The 25,975-nt window shown below is 19.5% G+C and overlaps 7 protein-coding genes across 7 annotated transcripts; 5 read left to right on the forward strand and 2 right to left on the reverse strand. All coding sequences in view use genetic code 6, as the record gives it.

The window, feature by feature from the left end:
* Positions 1 to 6,917: 6,917 nt before the first annotated feature.
* Positions 6,918 to 7,731, forward strand: TTHERM_000612590 (transmembrane protein, putative; the record flags this gene model as incomplete). The annotated part of the gene is made up of 3 exons (XM_012796193.1): positions 6,918 to 7,153; positions 7,252 to 7,341; positions 7,491 to 7,731. 3 exons carry the CDS (start codon positions 6,918 to 6,920, stop codon positions 7,729 to 7,731), a joined length of 567 nt encoding a protein of 188 aa, XP_012651647.1.
* A 688-nt stretch (positions 7,732 to 8,419) lies between these two features.
* Positions 8,420 to 9,490, forward strand: TTHERM_00613620 (hypothetical protein; the record flags this gene model as incomplete). Its single annotated transcript, XM_001010607.1, has 1 exon — positions 8,420 to 9,490. One exon carries the CDS (start codon positions 8,420 to 8,422, stop codon positions 9,488 to 9,490), a length of 1,071 nt encoding a protein of 356 aa, XP_001010607.1.
* A 1,393-nt stretch (positions 9,491 to 10,883) lies between these two features.
* On the forward strand, positions 10,884 to 12,560 carry TTHERM_00613630 (hypothetical protein; the record flags this gene model as incomplete). Its single annotated transcript, XM_001010608.3, has 1 exon — positions 10,884 to 12,560. The coding sequence occupies one exon, from the start codon at positions 10,884 to 10,886 to the stop codon at positions 12,558 to 12,560; it is 1,677 nt and encodes a 558-aa protein (XP_001010608.1).
* Positions 12,561 to 14,237: 1,677 nt separating this feature from the next.
* TTHERM_00613640 (hypothetical protein) lies at positions 14,238 to 17,711 on the reverse strand (the record flags this gene model as incomplete). Its single annotated transcript, XM_001010609.2, has 1 exon — positions 14,238 to 17,711. The coding sequence occupies exon 1, from the start codon at positions 17,682 to 17,684 to the stop codon at positions 14,238 to 14,240; it is 3,447 nt and encodes a 1,148-aa protein (XP_001010609.2). The 5' UTR covers positions 17,685 to 17,711.
* A 766-nt stretch (positions 17,712 to 18,477) lies between these two features.
* On the forward strand, positions 18,478 to 21,308 carry TTHERM_000613649 (hypothetical protein). Its single transcript, XM_012796194.1, has 11 exons — positions 18,478 to 18,573; positions 18,626 to 18,681; positions 18,863 to 18,952; positions 19,049 to 19,138; positions 19,303 to 19,395; positions 19,582 to 19,668; positions 19,958 to 20,047; positions 20,236 to 20,325; positions 20,512 to 20,601; positions 20,789 to 20,878; positions 21,013 to 21,308. The coding sequence occupies exons 1-11, from the start codon at positions 18,535 to 18,537 to the stop codon at positions 21,110 to 21,112; spliced, it is 915 nt and encodes a 304-aa protein (XP_012651648.1). The 5' UTR covers positions 18,478 to 18,534; the 3' UTR covers positions 21,113 to 21,308.
* A 408-nt stretch (positions 21,309 to 21,716) lies between these two features.
* Positions 21,717 to 24,603, forward strand: TTHERM_00613650 (hypothetical protein; the record flags this gene model as incomplete). The annotated part of the gene is made up of 12 exons (XM_001010610.3): positions 21,717 to 21,755; positions 21,815 to 21,864; positions 22,039 to 22,128; positions 22,230 to 22,319; positions 22,416 to 22,505; positions 22,580 to 22,666; positions 23,161 to 23,250; positions 23,453 to 23,542; positions 23,795 to 23,884; positions 24,039 to 24,128; positions 24,297 to 24,383; positions 24,513 to 24,603. The coding sequence occupies 12 exons, from the start codon at positions 21,717 to 21,719 to the stop codon at positions 24,601 to 24,603; spliced, it is 984 nt and encodes a 327-aa protein (XP_001010610.3).
* Positions 24,604 to 25,369: 766 nt separating this feature from the next.
* On the reverse strand, positions 25,370 to 25,759 carry TTHERM_000613650 (hypothetical protein; the record flags this gene model as incomplete). The annotated part of the gene is made up of 1 exon (XM_012796195.1): positions 25,370 to 25,759. One exon carries the CDS (start codon positions 25,757 to 25,759, stop codon positions 25,370 to 25,372), a length of 390 nt encoding a protein of 129 aa, XP_012651649.1.
* Positions 25,760 to 25,975: the final 216 nt, after the last annotated feature.

Raw genomic sequence — 25,975 nt, forward strand, 5'->3', positions numbered from 1 at the left:
AGTAAGTAAGTAAGTAAACTTGCAGGTTACTAAATAGATAAAAATAAAAAAGAAAAATAAATCAAAGAAAATGATAAAATATAAATTAATAGATAAATTAAAAGAGTTTTGTTGTCTTAAATCATTTTTATATAAAAAATTTCACGATCTAAAACCAATAAATGCTTTTACTCGAGATTAAGTGTCAATTCTGAGAGATTAGTGCATTTTGCTAAAGCGGAAACTAACCCTGACGCACCAATTGTACCAATTTCATTATTACTTTTTAAATATTAAAAAAAAATAAATAATTAATTAGTTAGTTAATTAGTTAGAAGAAAATAATGAATAAAAAATATAAAATAATAAGAAATGAATAACTAATTAACTAATCATCAAAGTTTAAGTTGAAAATGAAAAAATAATTTAAAATAAGAGAAAAAAACTGCTAGAATAGAATAAAAAAGAAAAATAAATCAAATAAAAAGCTAATAAATAAATTAATATGATTATATTGTTTTAATTTTATTTATATTAAAAAATATCAAAATTGAAGCAAATAAACTATTTTTACTTGAGATAAAGCTTCAAATTTTAAAGATTAGTACAGTTTGCTATAGAAGAGCCTAAGTTTGATGCACCAATTGCACTAATTTTATTGTCACTTTTTAAAATTGAAGATATTTTAATATAATAAATTAGCTTATTACAAGTAAAAATGAAGAGATAATATGAAATAATAAGAAGCAAACAAACTAATTATTAATTTATTAAAGTAAAATTTGAAAATGAAAAAAAGAGTTTATCTCAAATAAAAAATACAACCAAAATTATTAAATAAATTAAATATTTTTTTTTTTAAATTCATTTTTATATTAAAAAATATCACTATCACTATCAATAACAAATAAACTCTTTTTACCTAAGATTAAGTATCAAATTTTAGAGATTAGTGCACTTTGCTAAAGTTTAACCTAATTCTGATACATTCAAATCATCAAATAAATTCTTTCTTTTTAAATATTGAAAATAAATTTTAAATAATTAGAAACGGATTAATTAATAATCAAAGTAAATGTTTAAAATAAAAAATCAGTTAAAGTTATTTTTTAAAATATTTGCAAATATAAAAATCCTAGATAGATAGATATAGATGAGAATATCTATTTATTTATTAGAAAAATAATACTGTAATAATAATTTGATAACTAAATATTAAAAATAAAGATTGATATTTATAATAATAAATTTAACTTACTAGAAATCAATATGGAGAAATGAATGAGATTAAAGAGAAGAGTTTATAAACTATTTAAATTAAGAAAAATAAATAGCATCTTCTTCTATTTAGTTTATATTTTTTTTCTATTATATCATTTGTTTTTTCTTTCAAAGATATTGATAATCAATTTATGGAAAGTTAATTAATTATAAATGTATTTAGAGAATTTTAATTATATTTAGAGTTAGTTTATTTGGATAAAAACAACAAATAATTATAAGACAGACAGATCAAATTAAATTTATAAATTTGTTTAATTTTATATCAATTATCTATTTATTTATATTTTAAATTAATAAAAGAATATAGAAATTGTATTTATATTAAGAATGAATTTCCTTTCATAATTTGAAATAAGATAAAATGCTTATTTGTTCTTTGTTTGTTTGTTTGTTTAATTTGATATCAATTATCTATTTATTTATATTTTAAATTAATAAAAGAATATAGAAATTTTAATTATATTAAGAATGAATTTCCTTTCATAATTTGAAATAAGATAAAATACTTATTTGTACTTTGTTTGTTTGTTTAATTTGATATCAATTATCTATTTGTTTATATTTTAAATTAATAAAAGAATATAGAAATTTTAATTATATTAAGAATGAATTTCTTTTCACAATTTGAAATAAGATAAAATGCTTATTTGTTCTTTGTTTGTTTGTTTATTTATTTGTTTGTTTGTTTGTTTAATTTGATAGCGATTATCTATCTATCTATCTATCTATCTATCTATCTATCTATCTATCTATCTATCTATCTATCTATCTATTTTTAATTTGAATTAATAAAAGAATATATAAATGAATTTATAAATTTTATTAATATTGAGATGAAATGCTTTTTTATTTATTTGTTTTTTGTTTAACTTTTATCAATTATAATATGAATTTCTATTCATCCTATCAAATAAGAAAAAATACTTATTTGTTCTCTATGTTGTTTTACACCAATTTTCTGTGTAAAATTTTTAATTTATAATTGAATATTGAAATTTGAACCAAAATAAAGTTACTATTCCATCTTAAGATATGTATGTATGTATATATCTTTTTATTGTTTAAATAAATTTTTGCTTGCCCTTTTTGCGAATTATTTTATTTATCTTTATGAGAAAAATCTGATTTTTGAATAGATAGAATTAAGAAGCATTGAACTTTTTATTTGATTTTAAAATGGTTATTTGCAGAAATACTTTGTATCTATCTATCTATCTTTTTTAAAGCTCGGAATTCTGAATTTAAATTAAGAAAGATTAAAAGAATTGATTTTTTGGCCATATATATATAAATTAATTGATTAGATCTATCAGTTTAATTATAATATTTAATTTATTAAAAAAATACTTTTTAGAATAAAAATGAATATACCTTACATAGAAGAAATAGATGAATATATTGTATCAGATAAATCTTACTTAGAAGTTATAGAAATAGGAGATGATATTTTTTCAGATATATTATATTATGTACGTATATTATCGTAAGAAATTACTTATTTTTTAAAAATGATAGTGTATTTAATAATTAATTTTGTTAGTATTTTGTAATCTTCTTAATAAAGACTAAAATATTTTAAATATTTCAATATATAAATAAGCTTATTTATTTACTATTTTTAAATTTAATCAAAATTGATATTTGCTTATTTCTTTTTTATCATCAAATAAAATTAAATATCATTAAAATTTAATAGATAACTAATGAAGGATGAGGAGAGTGAGACATAGTATTTTTTTGCTCTTAAATTAGATTATTTAGAGTAAAGTTCATTCATTTTTAAAAGAAAATTATCAAATAAATTTTATTAAGATTAAATAATACTTTAATTATCAAATTTTTATTGACAAAAATAAATAAATTATTGATAGATTGAAAATTTTATCAGATATTTGATTAAGTGACTTAAATAAATAAAATCTAATAATTTTCAGTTCAAGAAAAGATTTTTGAAAAATAGGGTTTTAATAAATCTTGAGACATGAATAATAAAATATATTTTCTAAAAAAATTTGAGAGCATGTTTGTTATTTATTTATTTTTCTATCTTTTTCTACTATTTTTTAAAACTTAGATTATTTTTAAATTGACTATTGTTAATTTTTTAGAAAACTTAAAAAAAGTCATAAATTAATAATTTTCAAATTATAATGAATAGTTATTTATCAATTAATTAATTAATTAATAACCAATATTTCATTAATAAATTTGATTTTCAATCCTAAAATATTTTAAAAATAAAGTTTGAATAATGAAACAATATCAGATTTATCATATTGCCTAGAAAAACTGACTAAATTTAACAAAATTTATCTAGATATAAGGGAGTAAGCATAAAAAAAAAATAAAATTAAATATTTAAATAAAATAATTGATTGTTAATATTAAATAAAAAGTGTAACAGAAATTACTTTTAAAGAATTTGATACATTTGGTTCATCTTTCAAAAATTAAAAATATGTCACAGAGATTCACCTAAAATTAAGGTTAATTAATATTTATTTGTTTATATTTTTGAAAAATATTTATAAAAATGAAGTTAAAATTTTTTTAAATGTTAGTTGTGATAAAATAGATTAATAAAGTTTATCTTGCTTAGGCTAAGGTATTGGAAGCTGTGTAAATCTCTCAATACTTAAACTTGATTTATAGTAAATAAAATTTTAGTTTTATTAAATAAAAAAAATTAATCCATCCATAATTTATTTATTTATTTGTTTTAAAAAATAAGATAAGACGAATATAATGATTGTGCTTTAACTGATTTTTTTGTACATTTTAAAAATTGCCTGAAATTATATTATCTTACACTTAAAGCCATTTTAAAGCCGTAGCAAATTAATTAATTAATTAATTAATTTACAATAAATTTAAACTTTCTTTGATTAAAATAATTTTTATTTGCTTAAATTTTATTCTAATTAAGTTAATATTAAAAGATAATTAAATTTAATATGTTTTTGTTTCTTATTAAACTTAAAGTTGTAATCATGACCATCCAAAAGGCTATACTAGCTAAGGTTTTGGTATTGGAAACTGCCAGAATCTCACTTAGCTAGACCTATTTATAAAGTAAAAATATAAGAATGCTATAAAAAGTACATTTTTTTGAATAAAATTAACAACAGGATCTATTCTTTAAAAAAAAAATCTTTTGAAGACATACTTGTTGACATAAAAAAATGCTAAAAATTAGAGCGATTTGATCTAAAAATGTAAATTCAATCTTTTTAGATTTAATTCAACTTTTCTCTTTTTTATCATTAAATTAATTAAGATTACGCCAAATTATTTTTCTTTTCTCACATTATTTAAAAAAATAATTTTATTTCAATTTTTAAAATATTTTAGAGTAAAGGAATACAGTTGTAATAAAGAATTGAAGAATTCTTCAATGATTATTAAGGGGATTGAAGATTACTAAAGCCTTAAAGAGTTTTATTTTAGCAGGTAAGAATTATAATTTTTCAATTATCAAAATTAATTTAATTATTGTGGTATCTCTTGTTGCAACACATATTTAAAATTATGTATAGCCAGTCCTTCCTGGTTTTAAAACCTCAATAACTTTAAAATTATTTGAATTTGCATCTTGCGAGTTAACAAGATTTTATGGTATAATTATTATTTGAAAGATCACAAATCATGATATCATCAAGGTTGGTTGGTGATATTTAAAATGCAGGAAGGAACAGCTATCTATATATTGTTATAATCAAGAAATTTATTTGATATTAGTAAATTAACAAATTAATTTTTGAGATAGAAATTATTGAAAATAAATTGCAACTTGAATTTGATATTATTATGTTCATATAAGTATATTATTAATTAAATTATTAGATATGATCCATATGGGGGAGATCTATAAATATCTACACAAAACTGCAAAAAATTGACTAAATTAGAAATTAATACATAATTTTATCTTGATGGGTAACTAGGATCATTCAAAATTATTTTTGAATTTCTAAAAATTATTTCTTCGCAAATAAATTTTTTATTTTGTTTAAAATATATTTAGTTACTATGCTAATGAATGTAGAGATTTACAAATTCAATTAAGAGATCTGATCAATTTAAAAACTCTGGTTCTTAGATTAATGTAAGTATTAATAATGTTTCCATTGTCAAATAATTACTCTTTTTTAGAGGCTGCTCCTAAATAATAGATTTATTTATTTATTTACTTTTTTCATTGATCAAAGTGTTTCTATTTTTTTAACATCAACCAACCAACTTAGTTTTATATAAATAAATGAGAAAAATCTCATAAAAAAATTATTTATTTTTAAATAAAAAATCCATATTTATTTTTTAAAGAAATCAATGATATTTTATTAAAACCAAAGATAAACCTTTTAAGACAGGGAATAATTTCATTAAGTTTATGATTAAATTGAAAAATTGCCAAACTTAGAAAGCTTAAAAGTTGAACTTAGATAAACACTAAAAATAAAAATATGAAATATCTTAATGTTTGTTTTCCTAAAAAATAAAATTACTTTTACTTATTTATAGGTATCAAGTATTAAATCAGAAAGCAATTAAAAGTAAGCGTAAGGTGACAAAAAAGAAAAATTAGATCATTTTGAAGTAAAATTTTTTATTTTTTAAGATTCTTTAAATTTTTTTTAAGTTGCAATAGTTTTAAAGGAATCAGTCTAAAATCTTTGTTTCTGAAATGTGATAAACTTAAGGAATTAAATTTAGACTTAAAGTAAATAACATTTTTTTATTGAAATTATCCAGAGAGAGATAATTAATTCATTAATTTTGATGATAAACAAACAAACAAAAAATTTAAAATACTTTAAAATAATTATGAATTCAATCTTATAACATTCATTTATCAATCAATCAATCAAAATAGCGGCAGTATAATCACAAGCTTAAACGATTTGGGAAATGAATTAGGAAATATTAAATATTTAGAGTCACTTTCCATTAACTTAAAGTATTTAATAATTATCTATCTATACAAAATAATTACTATAATCCCTCTTTAAATTCAAGAGGAATTACAGGAAAAAGCTTCCCTAATCCTTCTAATAAATTATATTATTACAAAAGTTCAGTTAATGTTAATGACCAAAATTTACTTTTTTTGGTATCTTAGTTATAGAATTGCAAGAATCTTTTGTCTTTGGTATTCGAAATTGGGTAATTTTTTTTATTTATTAATTAATTAAAATATTTTCATTCAAGATGTTGTTCCGTTTTTACAAAATCGTCAACACTCCATTTACCATAGTGTTTAATCAATACTACTTACTTACTTACTTACTTACTTACTTACTTACTTACTTACTTACTTTTTTTCTATTTCTACACTAATTTATTTTTTTAAAACCTTAGCAATCTATAATTTGAATAATTTAAAGCTTTAGGAGAAAGCTTAGGAAAAATTCTAACTCTAAACACATTAAAACTTAATTTAAAGTAAAAAACTCTAGACTAAAATATATTGAAAATAATTTATTTATTTATATCATTGATAATTAAAACATTTTATTTTATATGAAAGTAAAAATGGGATCTCAAGCAAAGGTTTTTTTGATTTAATATCTGGATTACATAAATGCACAAAACTTTAAAATCTTTCTATAGATTTGAGGTACAGCTCTTTTCAAAACATCTATTTATATATATTAATGACTCAATAAATAAATAAAAACATTTTTAAAGAATAATTAACTTTTTAATTAAGCTCATTTATTTTCATTTAGTAACTTTTAATAATTTTTGATTTAAAAATTTTTGAAATCTATCTATCTATCTATTCATTAATTAAAAAAAGCGAAAACAAACTTACATATTTAGATATGAGATTTTTGAGGAAAGCCTTAGATTAAATTAAAAACCTAAATAGATTAGAACTTGATTTAAGGTAAATGAAAGATTTATTTATTTATGCTTAAAATGAATGTTGTTCATTATACTTAAAGTTATATAATTTTAAACTTACTTTTCTATTATATATTAAAGGAAAAACAAAATCTCAAGGAGTAGCTTTTTTGAGTTAGTTTACGGATTAAATAATTTCACTAAACTTTAATATTTCACTATTGATTTGAGGTATGTATTTATGATTTATTTATCTCTTTAGTTATTTCTTTGCCATAAATTAATCATTAGATTGTTTTTTTATTTTTAATTTTTTAAAGAAAATATCAATTAAAAGATTTTATTTTTAAAATTAATTTATTTTAAAAAATATAAAAAAGCACACAAGATTTATCAACTAAGCAAATTAACATTTATAATTAAATATAAAGTTTAGCAAAATTATAACAGCTTTCCTACTTTAACTTTAAAATTGAGTAAATTAATTTATTTTACACATTATTATTTTGCTAAATTAGTTAACTTACTTTTTATTATTAAAAAAAAGCTTATTAAGCTATGATCTTTATTAAAAATTAACTCATTTTATTATTAACTTAAAACATATTAATTATATTGTGATCTAAAAACGTTAATACTAAAACAACAACTAAGATACACACTAAAAGCTATTTAAAAATTTGTTAATGAGAAAGTGCAAAAGATTGATTAAAGTATTGTAATTATTTTTATGATGCTCAGCATGAATATGAGGAATATGACATGAAATTATTTTTTAAAATAAATTAAAAATGAATAAAAATATAAGAAAGATAATAAATATAACATCTAATTTAGATAAATTGATAATGCATTTAAAAATACTTTTTGTTTCATTTATGTATGTATGGTAGTAATATTTATAGTTTATCTATTTTTGTAATATTTTTTTTATCTCTAAATAAACAATTATACTTTTTAATTTATTCAACTTCAATTCTATTAATAAATAAATAAAAAAATAAGATGGATTATAATATATAAAATTATTATTACAATTAATAACTTAATAATAAATAAAAGGAAGAAGGCTTAGTATCTAAATTTAAAAATTCTAATTTATGCATATATAGAAAGAATTTAATTCTTGTGATTCAAATTCAGCAAGAAAGTAATTACTAGATTTCATTTATACAAAAGATTGATTATTAGTTTTCACTAAAAAAATAATAAATTAATTTAGAATGTGAATAAGCTATTCATTAATTAGGAATTAGAATTATTTCATAAGAACTAAAAAAAAAGTAGAGCAAATAAAAAAATAAGCAAGATGTAAGAAGCTTAGAAAAAGTATAAATTATTTAACTTAAGTGAATAGCATTTAGTAGAAAATAGTCAAAACGAATTAAGTTTTTTGCACATAGGGTTCTCTTCAAACAGAATTAAGTTATCAATGCAGACTTCTGATTGTCTTACTTAAAATGATGTTTTAAGAGATGATCCATTCCAACTTTATATAGAAGACAAATAGCTTAAAAAAGACTTCAGCCTTACAGAAATCAAAAAGGAAAAAAATGAACCAAATAAAAATTAGATTAATATTTTCTACCATTATGATAAGCTAAGAATATTTGATAACATTTACTTTAAATACTCAACTTATAACAAACAGTCAATCAAATTATTTACAGTAAAAGATTATCATGAGATAGGAAATTTAAAGTGTAAATTTATTGGAAAGTTTAAGTTTTAAGAACTTTCACATAACATCTTAAACATTATTTGCTTTTTTCTTCTTCCGCATGAATCACTGAATTTATTTTTGACCTTCAAATCGAATAGCTTGAACAGAGTTATGCAAGAATCTACTATTTGGAAGTAATATGCCAAATATTTAGAATTTGAGTATAATGATGAAGAAATCAACAGAGAGACTTTCTTTCTATTGTATAGAAAAAGGTAACTTGGATTTTAGCTTGAATAATGCAAAAGCGTTTACAGGCAATACGATGAACATTATTAATGCCAAATTAAGAAGATTAGCTTTAGAAAAACAAATATTTAGATTGATTTTAGGGCTGAAGGATACTATTATCGTCGTTAGTTATCAAATATTTTGAGTTCTAAGTTATCAGTGAATAATAGATATTTGAATCTTTTAATTGACTAGAGTATTTTTAAAGAAGAAAATAATAATTAATCAAAGTAAATTTATGATGGCTTTCTTATTTACTAAAAGCCTGCATAATTGAAAATTATTCCAAATATGGAATTTTTTTTTTAATTTGGGCAAAATGGACACTCAGAAACAAAAATCTTCTAAATAACTAATGATAAATTGAGAAAATTTGAATTATTTTAGCTTATTGACAAAACATATTTAAAATAGTTTAAAATTTGATTGCTCTTAAAAAACATTTTATTCTAAATCTTCTCATTCTTATACCCTCATGAATCTTTCAACCTCTTTTTAACATTTAAATCAACAAATTTAACTAGCCTTATTGAAGAGTCCACTCTTTGGCAATAATATTTCAAATATCTAAATTTGTAGGTTAAAAATTAAATCTTCAGTAGATAATCATTTAACTAGTTTTATAAAGAAAGGAAGGAAACTAAGTATGGAGTTAAATCATTGTAAAAGAGTTTATAATTAAAATTATTAATGTGAGATTCAGAAAATTACTATCAGTAAAAAGCATGTTGTTATTGATTTTACAGTTTAAGGAAACAACTCGCTTGGTCCTTTACAAAATTCTAGATCTTCTACGCTAGTTCTTTTTGGTTAAAATAGTTATTAATATTTATAATTTATTGATTATTGTCAAATTAAAGAAGAAAATCTGCCAGACAAATGACTTTACTAAGGCTTCTTAACATTTTAATTTCCTGAAAATACTATATTAACCAAAAATGTTTCACTCATTTTTGAATATGGAAGTAATGGGTATATTGATAGGCATAAATTCTAAATATAACAAGTGATTTGCTAAAAAAATTTGAATTATACAATTTTTTGTGATAAAAAAATATTTATTCATTCATTTATGTCTTTTAATTAATTAAAAATATTTTAACTTCTATTTATTATCTTAAATTTGTTTAACCTAATCTTGAAATTTTTGAATATAAATTTATTTAATTATATTTTTTGTTATTATTTAATATTTTTCCTTAATACTTCATAACTTCACCTAATTAATTTTTTATGGTTTTGAATATTTACATTTTTGATCAAATTCTTTTCATTTTTAAGTAATATTAACTTTTTTCAGTCATTTTTATTTATTCTAATTTCTAAAGCAAATAAATTATATTTTTCTAATAAATATTATACAAAATTTTAATTTAATTAAAATATCACTATGAATCTTCATATTTTAGAAAAAGATGTATATTACTTGAAGGGTTCTTTAGCAGAATTATACTTTTCAAATAGATTCAACTTCAATTCTAAATAAATAAAAAAAATAAGAAGTATTATAATATATAAAATTATTATTACAATTAATAACTAAATAATAAATAAAAGGAAGAAGGCTTAGTATCTAAATTTAAAAATGTCTATTTTATTTTATTATCTAATTTATGTATATCTAGAAGGAATTAAATTCTTGTGCTTCAAATTCTGCAAGATAGTATTACTGACTGGATTTCATAAATACAAAGCTGATTAGTTTTCACTTATAAAATAATAAATTAATTTAGAATGCGAATAAGCTATTCATTAATTAAGAATTAGAATTAATTGATAAGAACTCAAAAAAAGTAGAGCAAATAAATAAGTAAGCAAGATGTAAGAAGCTTAGAAAAAGTATAAAGTCTTTGACTTAAGTGAATAGCATTTAGTAGAAAATAGTCAAAACGAATTAAGTATTTTGCAGATAGGGTTCTCTTCAAACAGAATTAAGTTATCAATGCAGACTTCTGATTGTCTTACTTAAAATGATGTTTTAAGAGATGATCTATTCCAACTTTATATAGAAGACAAATAGCTTAAAAAAGACTTTAGCCTTACAGAAATCAAAAAGGAAAAAAATGAACCAAATAAAAATTAGATTAACACTTTCTACCATTATGATAATCTAAGAATATTTGATAACATTTACTTTAAATACTCAATTTATAACAAACAGTCAATCAAATTATTTACAGTAAAAGATTATCATGAGATAGGAAATTTATAGTCTAAATTTATTGGAAAGTTTAAGTTTTAAGAACTTTCACATAACATCTTAAACTTTATTTGCTTTTTTCTTCTTCCACATGAGTCAATGAATTTATTTTTGACCTTCAAATCGAATAGCTTGAACAGAGTTATGCAAGAATCTACTATTTGGAAGTAATATGCCAAATATTTAGAATTGGAGCATAATGATGAAGAAATCAACAGAGAGACTTTCTTTCAATTGTATAGAAACAGGTAACTTGGATTTTAGCTGGAATAATGCAAAAGCGTTTACAATGAACATTATTAATGCCAAATTAAGAAGATTGGCTTTAGAAAAACAAATATTTAGATTGATTTTAGGGTTGAAGGAAACTACTCTCTTGGTTAGTTATAAAATCCTTTGGGTTCTAAGTTATCAGTGAATAATAGAAATTTGAATCTTTTAATTGACTAATGTATTTTTAAAGAAGAAAATAATAATTAATCAAAGTAAATTTATGATGGCTTTCTTACTTACTAAAAGCCTTCAAATATGAAAATTATTCCAAATATGGAATTTTCTTTTGAATTTGGGCAAGGTGGATATTCAGAAACAAAAATCTTCTAAATAACTAATGACAAATTGAGAAAATTTGAATTATTTTAGCTTATTGAAAAAAAATATTTAAAATAGTTTAAAATTTAATAGCTCTCAAAAAAAATTTTATTCTAAATCTTCTCATTCTTATACCCTCATGAATCTTTCAACCTCTTTTTAACATTTAAATCAGTAAATTTAACTAGCCTTATTGAAGAGTCCACTCTTTGGCAATAATATTTCAAATATCTAAATTTGTAGGTTAAAAATCAAATCTTCAGTAGAGAATCATTTAATCAGTTTTATAAAGACAGGAAACTAAGTATAGAGTTAAATGAATGTAAAAGCGTTTATAATAAAAATTATTAATGTGAAATTCAAAAAATTAATTTCAGTAAAAAGCATATTGTGATTGACTTTACAGTTTAAGGAAACAACTCGAAAGGTCCTTTACAAAATCCTAGATCTTCTATGCTACTTCTTTTTGGCTAAAATATTTATTAATATCTATAATATAGTGATTATTGTCAAATCAAAGAAGAAAATCTGCCAAACAAATAACTTTACTAAGGTTTCTTAACATTTTAAATTCCTGAAAATATGATATTAACCAAAAATGTTTCATTCATTTTTGAATATGGAAGTAGTGGGTATTCATAGGTGAAAATTCTAGAATTAACAAATGAATTGCTAAAAAAATTTGAATTATACAATTTTACGTGATAAAAAAACATTTATTCATTCATTTATTTATGTCTTTTAATTAATTAAAAATATTTTAACTTCTATTAATTATCTTAAATTTGTTTAACCTAATCTTGAAATTTTTAAATATAAATTTATTTAATTATATTTTTTGTTAATATTTAATATTTTTTCCTTAATACTTCTTAACTTTATCTAATTAATTTTTTGATGGTTTTGAATATTTACATTTTTGATCAAACTCTTTTCATTTTTAAGTTGTAAAATATTTTTTCAGTCATTTTTATTCATTCTAATTTCTATAAAAAGTTTTTAAGAGATGTTTATAATTTTTGTAATATTTTCATATACTCAATCAATCATTAAAAAACATTTAGCAAAAGATTTTAAAGTAAATTAACCGCCATAATTTATAACTCCTAAATTTATCTTAAGAAGATAAATAAAATTAGTATAAATTTCATATTTAATTTAAATTGAAATACTAGTTCATACATATATACAGATAAAGTATATGAATTTATTATTTTAATTGGTTCTGATATAGAGGAATAGCCTTCTGGTATGATTTTATATATTTGAAATCTATTAATTTTACTAAAATCAAATAAACTACAAATATATTTAATATAAAAGTTTAAATTCTTCAATATGAATAAATGAAAAATATTATCAATATAAAGAAAGTAAGTAAGTTAAAATATGAGGGGTATTTGACATCTTTTTAATACTCGCCTCTTAAGTTGACTGCAATCAAAAAACTATTCAAAATTATATATTTGATCTTGCTTTTAAATAAATCATATTGCACACAGCTCAAATAAGTGCAGAGATAATTTTTTTATAGAATTTGCTGAAAAATAAAAATTGTTTATATGAGATCACACAAAATTATGTGTGTTATCAAATGTTTTTTTTTTTTGTTTTCATTCATTTTTTAAATTATAAATTATATTTTCTTTAAATGAATATTAAATGGTTGTTTGGTATCATTTTAAAAAATTTTAATTTTTTATTTTTAAAAAATATTGATTTTTTTCAGATTTCTATATTATTTTTATATGAGTAAGGATTTTTGAAAATGTGAAAATAACAATTTTTGAAATAATTTATGTTATATAAGTGTTAATTTAATGAATTAATTATTATTTATTTAAATTAAAGAAATTTGTATATTTAAATGCTATTATGGAAAATTAAACATTATTATTTTAACAATCTGATTAAACTACTGTAATAACTCTAGTTAGCCAAATCTGAAATTGGAAAATAAGTAGGGAAAGGCAAAACTAGTTTCATCTTAATTTAAATTTATTGAATTCAAACAACTTTTCAAATTATTTTATTTAACTATATATAAAAATTTTAATTTTATGTTTTTAAAAATAAGTATTATATGACTTTTTATAAATTTAAATATTAAATTTTTAATTCTTGGTGTTTTACTTTTTTGAATTTTTTGGAGCTTTGAGGAATTTATATTTTTAAGGATAAGAAAAAATTAGAATCTAATTGATCATATATGATTTTATTTTTGAAATCTAATAAATGACAATGAAAAGTAAAAAAATAATAGAATTTTTTCAAAACATAATGAATAAAATTACTTGATTTGAGATAAAAAAATTAAATTTAAAAAACAAAATACAAAAAAATAAATTTGTTTGAAGAAAAAAATTTAATTAAAATCATAGATCATTCATTTTCAATAGAATCAACAGAATCGTCATTCAAATAATCAGCTGTGCTTTTAACAACAGTAACCCTTTTTAGTTTTTTAAGCTAATTAATGAATTTGTTCGACTTTTTTGTATATTCTTCATCAAAATTAAAATCATCATCATCAATAATAATTGTATTTAAATCTTTAATGAAATTGATATGTTTTATTAACCTTGGTAATCCTTAAGTTTGATAATTTACTTACAATTTCATCTATAGTATTTTTTAATGCTACCTAAATAACTATATTTATTCATAATCCTTTAAAGTCTCATACAAGTTTTCCTCACTTAAATTTAAAGCCAATCTTTATAAATTTTCGAAATTTTATAGCAATTTAAAATTCAATTTTATATCATTATTCTATATTTCATCATAATATAAAATTCTTTTCATAAGTCTTTGTAGGTTGGCAAGGCTAAAATTTTCCTTAGTTAACTCGTAATACTTAAGATTACTATAAGAATCAGTGAGGTCCATGACAAATATTTTTTGTTGAAAGTTTACAAAACTTATTTCTACTTTTGAAAGAGATTTCTTTAATTCTATTTTAACAACTTAAGATTTTTGTTTTAATAAATCGTTAGAAATTTTATAATATTAATAATCATAAGAAGTAAAGTGCGTTTAATTTTCAAATAATTGATTATCAGTAATTTCTATGTTACAAGAGACCTTTTTTTTGAGATTATGCTCAAAGCAGATACTGATTAAAGCCTTTAATTCAAGAAGAATAGAAGATTAATTTAAATTTACTATTTTCTTAATTTAATTTTCATCTAGCTCTTTCTAACTTGATATTTCCTAATCATCGTTTTTTTATAAAGTTTTTTCATGTAGGTTATCCTATTTTTAATTGATTTTTTCTAAATAGCTATAGAATAAATTTAAATGCTTCTAAAACTCTTCTTGTTAATCTGAAGGCAAGCTCCATTCGTTTAATTTAAAGAAATTGTGGTAAATAATTAAGTTTTTGTCAAAAATATCATTTGTTAATTCAATATAATGAGCTAGATCAATTCCTAATGATGTAGTTAATTATTCTTATTGATATGAATATTAACGATCATTAATTACAAAATCTTAATGTAACTTATTGTTATTAATAATCTTCATATCATAACTGTTTTCAAAATATAGCAATAAGTTTATATGTTAACAAATCTAATTATAAATATTGAATATATCCTCTTAAGATTGGTCATTCAAGTTATTAATAAACTAAATCATTAAAGTTACTAAATTTTTTTTGCTATTATCTTCATAATATTAGCTTAATTCCTATTCTGCTTCATCAGATTTGATTAAATCTATGTATTATTTATCAAACCTTTCTTAACTTATCTCTTTAATGATTACTCTAAAATTTTTCTCCCCATTAATAGTTTTATGGTTACCATAAAAGAAAATTTTGGAAGGACTTACGTTAGTAATTTTTATTTTGTATCTAGAAAATAATTCATAGCTTACTTAGATAAATAATTTAAATATTAAAAATTTTAATTAATTTTAATATTTTAACTATTTAATTAAATCTTCAAAATTTGGATACAAATAAATCTGATTGTTGGGTTAAAAATACTTTTATTCTACTAAAAGGTAGGAATATTTTTCTAGAAGTAAAATTTCTGTGAAAATTAAATTGTTTGTGATATTTGCTAATTAATTTATTAGTTTTTCTTCTTCTTAAATCTTTTAAAAGCAACTAAATTTCTTAACCAACAATGTTTTGAAATCATTATCATCTTTCCTGCACTTGAGCTTAAATTGTTCAGAATTGTATGAAAGTAATTCGAAATCATCATACTTGGGATGTTGTTGGAGTAAAAAGAATATATCCTCTTGATGGTAATTCAAGATATCTGGATAGATTTCTTTTATTTTAGTTACAAGACTATCCTTTTTAATTGTAATGAAAATACTTTATTAAAAATCTATTAGTTGCTATAATAATTCTTAATCAAAATTCCAAAACGAAGATAAAATAGAGTCTTATTCTTCATCTGAAGGCTTCGATTGTTCCGATATTTTATCTTCTGAATTATTTTAACTGATTTAGTCATTATCCTCTTCTTCAACTTAAGAAATCTCATCTTCTTCTATTTCAGAAATATCCTCTTCTTCTACTTGAGAAATTTCCTCTTCTAAATCACTTTAAGATTCACAACTCTTATTTTCTTACTAGCTTTAAGATGAGGATTCGTTTTCTGAGATTAATTCTTAAGATATTTATTCATGAACTTATTAACTTTTCTTTCTAGGTTTATTATTTTTTTTGTTTTTTGATTTTTTATAAAGCTGCTAATTAGATTATTTGCCTTTTAATTTCTTTTATTTACTTGATTGATTCGCTAAAGAGCTAAACTCTTCAGTTTGAGATTCTGCTTTTTAACTCGACTTCTAACGCTGGAAAGATTTAGCGCTTGAAGTTTAGCATTCATTATGTTAAAGATCCTAGGCTGAGTTCAAACTGCCCTCTTAAGATTCTATCTCATCTTCACTTTTTGTAAAATAATTCAACTAAGAATCTTAATCAAATATAGAGGAAAATACAGATAGTAAATCTTATGAATCAACTTTTTAAGATGTGTCATCCTCATCATTATCATTATCATTGTTATTTGCGATATCTTCTTATTAAATATTTTCATTATCATCATCTGTATTTTCTTCTTCTTAGTCACTCAAATCATATATTTAATTTAATTTATTTTTAAAAATGTCTTCGAATTAAAAAAAACAAATGCTGAGTGGTGTTTATTTATAAAATTAAGCATACATTTATTTTTAGATATCTTCCATACTTGTCTCAATTTATGTTTAATCTGAAAAAATTCGAATTAAATATTCTTAATTAAATAAATCTATTTTATTTTTATCACTTGATCTAAATTATTTAGCTAGTTAAACTCTGTCAAAAATAATAAGTTGATCACAGAATGCCGTTTGGATTTTTTGAATTGTATCTTGAACAACATCAAAATAATCTATGAAATTTTAGAAATTAATAGTTTTAGGATGTTCCATTTCAAAGACATAGAAAGTTTTTTTACTATCTAAGTAATAGGAATCGTAGATATGATAAATCAAATCCTTTCTAGGAAAGTATTTCAATAGCTAAATGTAATAGTCAATAGCTTTTTGGCTTATTATACTGTTCTCAAAAACAATAAGTCTCTTTTTAATGTTTTGTTAATTATCAAAGACACTCAAGCTTAAGTAAAATTTTCTTTACTGAAACTCAAATTATTTGTTTTCTTAACTAGCTTCTGGTTAATATTAATACTCAAGCTCAAAATGAGGTTTGTAAAATTTTAAACAAACTTCTAATTGCCTTAAAAGTAATTCATACCAAGCTTTTTCATAATTTTATCTTTTAGTTATCCTAAAGTGCCTATTTTTGGTTTTGTAGATGTCCATTTTTATCTTTTTTATCAAGTTTTTTTTTTAAAGTAATTTAATGATTAATTTATTAAATATAATTTTCTCAAAGGAAAAACTTTCATTTAATAGTTAAATAATTTTCGCGCCCAAATTTTATCAGAAAATTTAAGTGCGATCAAACAAATCAAATATTTATAAGCAAAGATAATAATAATATCAAGAAAAATAATTGAGTTATTTTTAAGAAGCTTTCATTTTATTAATTGTTAATCTGAGTTACCTATTCCATACAAATATTAAAATTGCAATTATATTATTAATCATTATAAGCAAGTATACTTCTATCGCTATTTAAAGCCTTTAATTATAGATATTAGAAATGCGATGTTAAATTTAAAATAAATATTATTTTATGGGCGCGCGCAAAAGAATTTATTAGAAAAAAGTAGAAGAAATAAGATTTTTGTTAAGGATAATTTCATAATCAATTAAAGCTTAAAATTATTTATTTATTTATTTATTATTTGTTCTCTTTTAGATTCTAGCTTTTTATTTATTAAATCTATTTACTAAGCAACTGGCATTCATATCTAAAGTTGTATTGAAAATATTAAAATTAAGTGTTTTAGAAAAATAATTATTTTGCCTTTTGAAATAATTTTATATATTTCTATATATTTTACTCTCGGGTACTACTGCCTTTTTCAAGGCTATATTTTATTTAGTTGTTTTCTTTTTTCAAAATTTTATTTTATATTTTAATAAAGACTGAATTTATCCTTTTTAAGGCAAAGAGCAAGCAAACAGTGTATAATAAATAACATCTTAGCGCATTTATATTAATTTAATTAATTAATTTATCATTCATAAAATTTTAAATAAAAAAATGATATAACAGAAAACAACCTTTTAAAATTTAAAAGAAGTAATTTATTTTTATCTAATTTTAATAAAATAATTTTTCATTTTATCAAAAGTTTTTGAAGTTAGAAGAATATTATCCTTCATTCACACATCTTTAATGTTTGTTTAAGTAAATATTTATTTAACATAATAAAAGAAATTTCTTTTAAAATTTAATTTTCTTTAAATAGTTAGTAATTAACTAAATTTTTTTAATTTTTCTTTGAATTAACCTTACAATTTTATTTTCAGTTTTGTTAAAATATATTATTTATTTTTTACTTAAACCAAAACATATTTTTTATTAAAAGTTCTGAAAAAATTATTGATGAAGACTTAAAGTCTTTCAGTTTAATTTTAGAGTAATGCACTAATCTTTCAGTTTTGTATCTAAATCTGAGGTAAAAATAAAACCTATTTAGATTTAAATTTGATATTTCTATTTTTTTCTCTAAAACTTAGCAATAATAATATTTTTTTTGTTATAATTTTAAAAGAAGAAATTAATTAGGCTCTTAGGGAACATATTATTTAGGTTCTGCTTTATCAAAATTACCCAATCTATAAATTCTGAAATTAAATCTCTAGTAAAATTAATTAGTTTTTCTAATTAAAGTTTATATTTTGTATTTGAATAAGATATTAAAAACAAAAAACGATTTAAAATTTTAAGTGTTTATTTGCTTCTAAATAAACACATTTTAATTTATTATTATTTTTTTAAATTTATCTCATCGTAATTAATTGAAAGCGAAAATCCAAATATTGGTGTAGAAAGTGCATCAGAATTAGTCTATGCTTTAGCAAAATGCTTAAATCTCTTTGATTTAGAACTCTGGTTTAAGTAAATTGCAAAAATATTTTTGTTTTATTAAATTAGAAAAATAGTAGATAAAATTAAATTCAAATACATATTTATTATATTCAAATATGAAGTTTTTTTCTCTTTTTTTAGTTAGTTTTATTAATTGACATTTATTTATTTTTCTTATTTCCCTAATTTTTTATAAAAATTAATTATATTGAAAAGTTTCTATATTTATGAATAAGATGCATCAGAATTTTACTCTGCATTTAGAAAATTTACTAATCTCTCAGCAATTAAACTCTGTCTTGAGTAATAATTTATTAATATCATTTTTTACTATTAAATATTGTTAAAAATCACATTTCTTATATCTAAGAAATTTTATTCAATCTATCAGCTTAACTTATAAAAACTTTAAGAATGAATCCCATTATTTTATTTTTTCAAAATCGAATTAACTTGCCAATCTGTAAACCAGAAACCACCTCAAAAATTAAAATATTCTTTTTTATTTGATATTTATTTTATTATCTCTTTTTTATTCATTTTTAATTTAAAACTTTCAATTTTAAATTTTAGATTTATTTCTTTTTTTAAGGCGTATGAATGTTAGAGACTAAGGAATATCAAAGCTAGGATTTGCATTATCAAATTGCATTAAACTCTCTACTTTGAATCTAAACCTCTTGTAAGAATGACAAATATATTTATTTATTTTTTTAATTCTGTTAATCTTTTTAATGCTATTCAATTTTTATTTACTTTAAAATTTAAAATTTACATTTAATAAAATATTTATTTTAGTTTTAATATTAATTCTTTATTACTCATTTAAAATAAATTATTAATAACTTGCTACAATAAATAATTAAAAAGTGATAATAATATTGGGGTAGAAGGGGCATCAAACTTAGGTTTTGCACTAAAAAATTTCACTAATCTCTAAAGTTTAACACTCAATCTCAAGTAAAAAGATCTTATTTACTTTTTGTTTCTCTCTTTAACAAATTTGTATAAACAGATTCAAAGCATTTTTTTTTGAATATTAAATAGCTTAATTAAGTTTTAAATTTAAATTTATTATAAATCTCAACTCTTATTTTATAGAACATCTACTTATATTTTACACTAATAAAACTTAATATATTAAAGCTAGAATTCAATAGGTGATTAGGGTATATCAGAATTAAGCTCTTGTTTAATACACTTAACTAAATTAGCTACACTAACACTCGCTATTAGGCAAAATAAAAATTCCTTATTTTATTTTTACAAAAAAATAATGAAATATATATATAATTCATTCTAAGATTTTTTATTTAAATATTATTTTTCATTTTAGATTTACTTAAAACAAACTCTTCTTTATAAAGTTTTATTTCAACTAAATTTTTTAATAAACTAACATTATTTTCAAAAATGTAAAAAGGTTTACTTAAATTGAAGACTATGGTTTTACAAATTTAAGTTCAGCTTTATTAAAATGCATTAACCTATCATTTCTTTAAATAACTTTCCCGTAAAATTTTAATTGGTATTTATTTTTTTAAAGAAAATAGCAAGATAAAATTCTTAGTATCCATGATTACTTTTTTGATTTTTGCATTTAATTTAATAAAGATATTTAAATAAAATATTTTAAATCAAATATAGTAAAAGTTTTTATAATCTCAGCGATATTTCATAAATTAAATTTTTAAATAAAATTTATAAAATGAAGAGATTAGTTTGTCTCAAGTGTTACTCTTACTGAAAAATTCTTCATCTCACTCTTGATATTAAGATTCTAGGAGCAGTAGATAAATTTATTTCTTTGATGGGTTCAAAGATATTAATTAATTTTAATTGTTAATCATATCCATACTCAATAAAATATACATAAAAATAATTGATTGATTAAATGTTGTAAAATATTCATGTATGTAATACTCTGTTAATTTGTTTGAAATAATAATCTATTTATTGATATTCAATAAAGTTTATTTGAAATTTTACATATTATTAATTATCATTCATTAGTATTCCACCTATGTTAGTTAGTGTATTTTTTGATTTAATTAAAAATTTTAAAAATTGAGCCTAAAAGTGATTTAGTTAATAAATAGTTTAATTTTGAAATTTTCTCAAAAATGTGATGAATTAATTATACAATGAGGATTTACAATATTTTGTTTAATTATATTTTAACACTCTTATACATAATATCATCTTACCTAAATTATTTTATTGCTCAGGTTATTTTTATTAACTCAGATTAATTAATTTACTTAAAATACTAAAAGCTTCTTTGAAAACTAAACCAATATTTATTTATTTATTATAAAATTTATTAAAAATTGAATATTACTTTAAAAAAAATGGAGCAATAAAAACAAATATTTTATAATCTTACTGATGTAATTTTTTATTTTTACTTTTTACAATAGTATAAAATAATATTTTATTTTATAAAAAGTTTTTAAACTCTGAACCATCATCTAACACAAACGTGAATCTTTATCTTAAGTAAATAATTAAAATAACAAAATGATAATTATCTTAATAATTTAAAAACAATATTGTCTGTCTGTCTTCAATTAATTAATAAAATTAGATTCAATATTTATTTTCAACATAAAGTTTTTATATTAATTTCTATTTTTACATTAACTCAAAAATGGATTATAAATAATATGATAGCTAAAAATAAATAAATGATGAAGATTTATTAAATTTAAGTTCTATTTTAGAAAAGTGTAATAATCTTTAAACTTTTGCCCTTCAGCTTACGTAAAGCTTAGCATTTTTTATATTAAAAAATTTAAATTTGATTTTGATTATTGTTTAATATATTTTATTTAAAAACAAACATATTTATTATTGATTAAAAGAAGAAATATATTTGGCACTTAAGGTGTATCCAGCTTAGGTTCTGCTTTAGTAAACTGCCACTCTCTCTAATCTCTAGACATAAATTTCTAGTAAAAATCTTCATATATTTTTTTAATTTTATCTAATTTAGAAGTTTTTTATTTTTTTACTTTTTTCATAATAAAAAAATGTTTAATTTGATAAAGCTATAACTTAATAAATGCATAGTGTGTATCAGATTTTATTTCAAGTCTAGAGAAATGTGCTCACCTTTAAAAACTGAGCCTCTATGCTGAGTAAAATATATTTATTATTTAAATAAAATATTATTTTTTTATTTAAAGTTAAAACTTAAAATAATTTTAAAAAGCTGCAAAGTTGATGAATAGACCCCCCAAAATATGTATTCTTCTCTTGCAAATTGTAGAAATCTTTCATCTATAACACTCTACTTAGAGTAAGAAATTTTATTTATTTCTCTTACTTTATTGTTTATTGATTGAGATAGTAAAAATATCATTCAATATTTTTCATTAATTATTCAAATAATTATAATTAAATTTTTATTTATTTTTCAATTATTATCAAAAAATTTTTTATCAGACTAAAAAATTTATTCTCCCTCCTAAAATAGATTTTTTATTTGAAAATAAAATACTCCTCTTTCAAAAAAAAATGGAGGTTTAATAAAAATTTCAATAAAAAAATGTAAAAAATAAAAAAACAAAAGTAAGTACAAAGTCTTTTAAGAAATTTGAATAAATTCTTTATTTTACTGCTAAATTATAAATATATTTTTTGGTTTTTAGGATAAATTGTTGTAATTTTATATATTAATTATCTCATACTTATTTTAAATTTAAATATGAATAGCTTTAATTTGTATTTCTTCTTTTTTTTTATATTTCTAGTAAAAAGCTATAATTAATTAATTAATAAATTAATTTATAGGGATAGTAATATTGGTGATTAATAAATATCAAATTTAGGATTTGCTTTAATGAATCGCAGTTAACTCTCAACATTCAAGATCTATCTATAGTAAAATATCAAAGTTATATTCTCAATAATTTTTATATTGTTTTCTTAATCTTTTTTTGTAAGAACAGTTAGTTATATATGCTATTTTCTATTTTTAATTTGTTTATCAACCAACATTTTAAATATTAAGATATATTTTAATAGCTAACTTTTAATATCTTTTTTGATAAATACTAATAAATTAATTTGTAAAATATGAAAGCAAAAATAATATTGGTCCATAAGGGATTTTAAACTTGGGTTCTGCTTTAAAAACATGCCCTTATCTAAAAAAATTAGTTCTCAACCTTAGGTAAAAATAATATTTTTACTTTCACAAATAAAATTAATTAATTCTTTAATTTTTTCAATGGATCAATATGTGTTGTATGTATCTATGTATCATCCATAATTTTAAAAAAAAGAATATTTTTTTTAAATACTATTTATGTAAATTTTCTATTTTAGATTTAGATATAATATTGATATTTTTCATATTATTATTTGCTCACTTTTTGACTATTTTTAACTAATTAACTAACTAATCAATCTAATATCATAATAGTACTAATTAAATAGGTGATAAGGGAATATCAGACTTAGGTTCTTGTCTACTAAGCTTCCCTAATCTCTCTTAGTTAAAACTCAACCTAAAGTAAAATAGCTAAATTTTAATTAATTGTGCTTAATTTACTGTGATATAAATTCTATTCAATAAAAACTCTAATTTTTGACTTGCTTTTCTTGCTTATTTTAGAAATTATATTTATATTTATTTATTATAAAAAATCTATATGTAAAATTTAAAGCCAAAATTAAATTGGTGAACAGGGTGTGCGAGAGTTATTTTTTGCTTTAACAAACTGCAATAATCTCTATTCTTTCGATTTTAAATTTGGGTAAAAATAGTTTATTTGCATATATAAGCAATTATTAAGAAAGCATTCTGATAAATTTTATGCTTACTTCTTCTTTTTCAAGATTTTAGCTCTGCTTATTTATTAATATCAATTATTGATTAAAATTTTGAATAATTTTTTTATTTTAATCTAATAAATCAAATGAAGCATTCTAACGAGTGCCTAAGACATTTTTCAAAACCTATGCTCTGGTTTATGCAAATTTATTAGGCTCTAAAAATTGAAAATCAAACTGTAACGAATTTAATTAGTTATTTGAAATTATTGATATTTCAATCATTTATTTATTTATTTTCTGTATGTATGTATTACTTATTTTATATGAACTCTAATTATATATTTTCTTATAAAAAATATAAAAAGTATTAATGACCTTAATCATACATAAAAAAATAAATTAAGAGCTAAGATTTGGAAAATGAAGAGGTTAGTTGTAAAAAAACTCTTTTTATGAGAAATAATAAATAATAATTCCAATTAAATAAATTCTTTAAAATCAATGTTATTTAAGTATTTCATATCTAAATTTATACAATCTTACTTATACTTACTTACTGCATTCTTTCATCTTTAAATAATTATAGTTAATTTCCTGAATATTTGCAAAGAATAAATAAACTACCAGGTTTTTTTCAAATATTACTAAATAAATAACTGCCCGTCTTTAATTCCTACTATATATATTTTTAAGTATATGTTTAAAATAAAAATATTAAGTTTAAATAGTGAATATGATATCTCTTCATAAAACAAAATAAATTAATTAATATTTGATAATTAATTAATTAATTATTATATTTATTTGTTCTTTTTATCCATTTATAATTAATTAATTTGTTAATTAAATTTCATAAACTGCTATTCAATATTTTTGAAAAAAAAATAAATGATATAATAGATTAAATATTACAATAGCTTAGAAGAAGTAATTATTAATTTTTTTATTAATATATTTTAAATTTATATAAATTAATAAAAAAAGTTTAAAAGCTCTTCATTTTTATCTCATTAGGTTATTGATATTGATCTGAGGTATATTTGATTAAAAAATATTATTTTTATTATTATTAATATTTTTTGTTTATTTTACTTTAAATTTGTTTGAATAAATAATTTATAAAAGAAATTATCATCATTATTCATTGATTTTTATTAAAACTTAAATTTTTTAGCAATTTTAACTTAATTTTCATTTCAATTTTTAATTATTTATTTATTATTCATTTTTTATTATTTGATATTTTTTCTTCATTTTTGCTATTAAAACTTACACTTAATAAAAGCTATTTTTTTGTTTTATATTATAATATTTTTAATTATAATAGTTAATTTAAAACATTAAAGTTCTTTTAATTTATTTGATTTGTTTTCCTTTTTCTTTTTATTATGATTTCATATTTTTTAATTCTTTGTTAATTTTATTAATTATTAATTAATCTTATTATTTCATATTTTTTCTTCATTTTTTCCTCCTAATTAACAATAGTGAAATACCTATCTAAATTATATCTAAATAACATTATAAATAAAGCTAATTTTTAGAAAGCATAACATATCATTTTTTTTGAAATAAAATAAATTTTAAAAATCTAGGATAGAAAAAATTTCATAAAAAATATTAAAAATTTTAATTTTATAAAATGAAAAACTGGTACATAATTTTGGATTGTGATATTTTTAATTATAAAAACTAATTAAAAACAATAAAGCTCTTTTTACTTTTTCTTTTTATTGTGTTTGCTTTTTTTTGTTCTTTCTTTCTTTGTTTATTTAGCTCATCACTTTATTTTCAAATTTTGCCTTAATTATCAATTAATTAATCTTAT

Source organism: Tetrahymena thermophila, assembly GCF_000189635.1.
Source record: "Tetrahymena thermophila SB210 genomic scaffold scf_8254754, whole genome shotgun sequence".
In the NCBI taxonomy this organism is placed as follows: Eukaryota; Ciliophora; class Oligohymenophorea; order Hymenostomatida; family Tetrahymenidae; genus Tetrahymena; species Tetrahymena thermophila.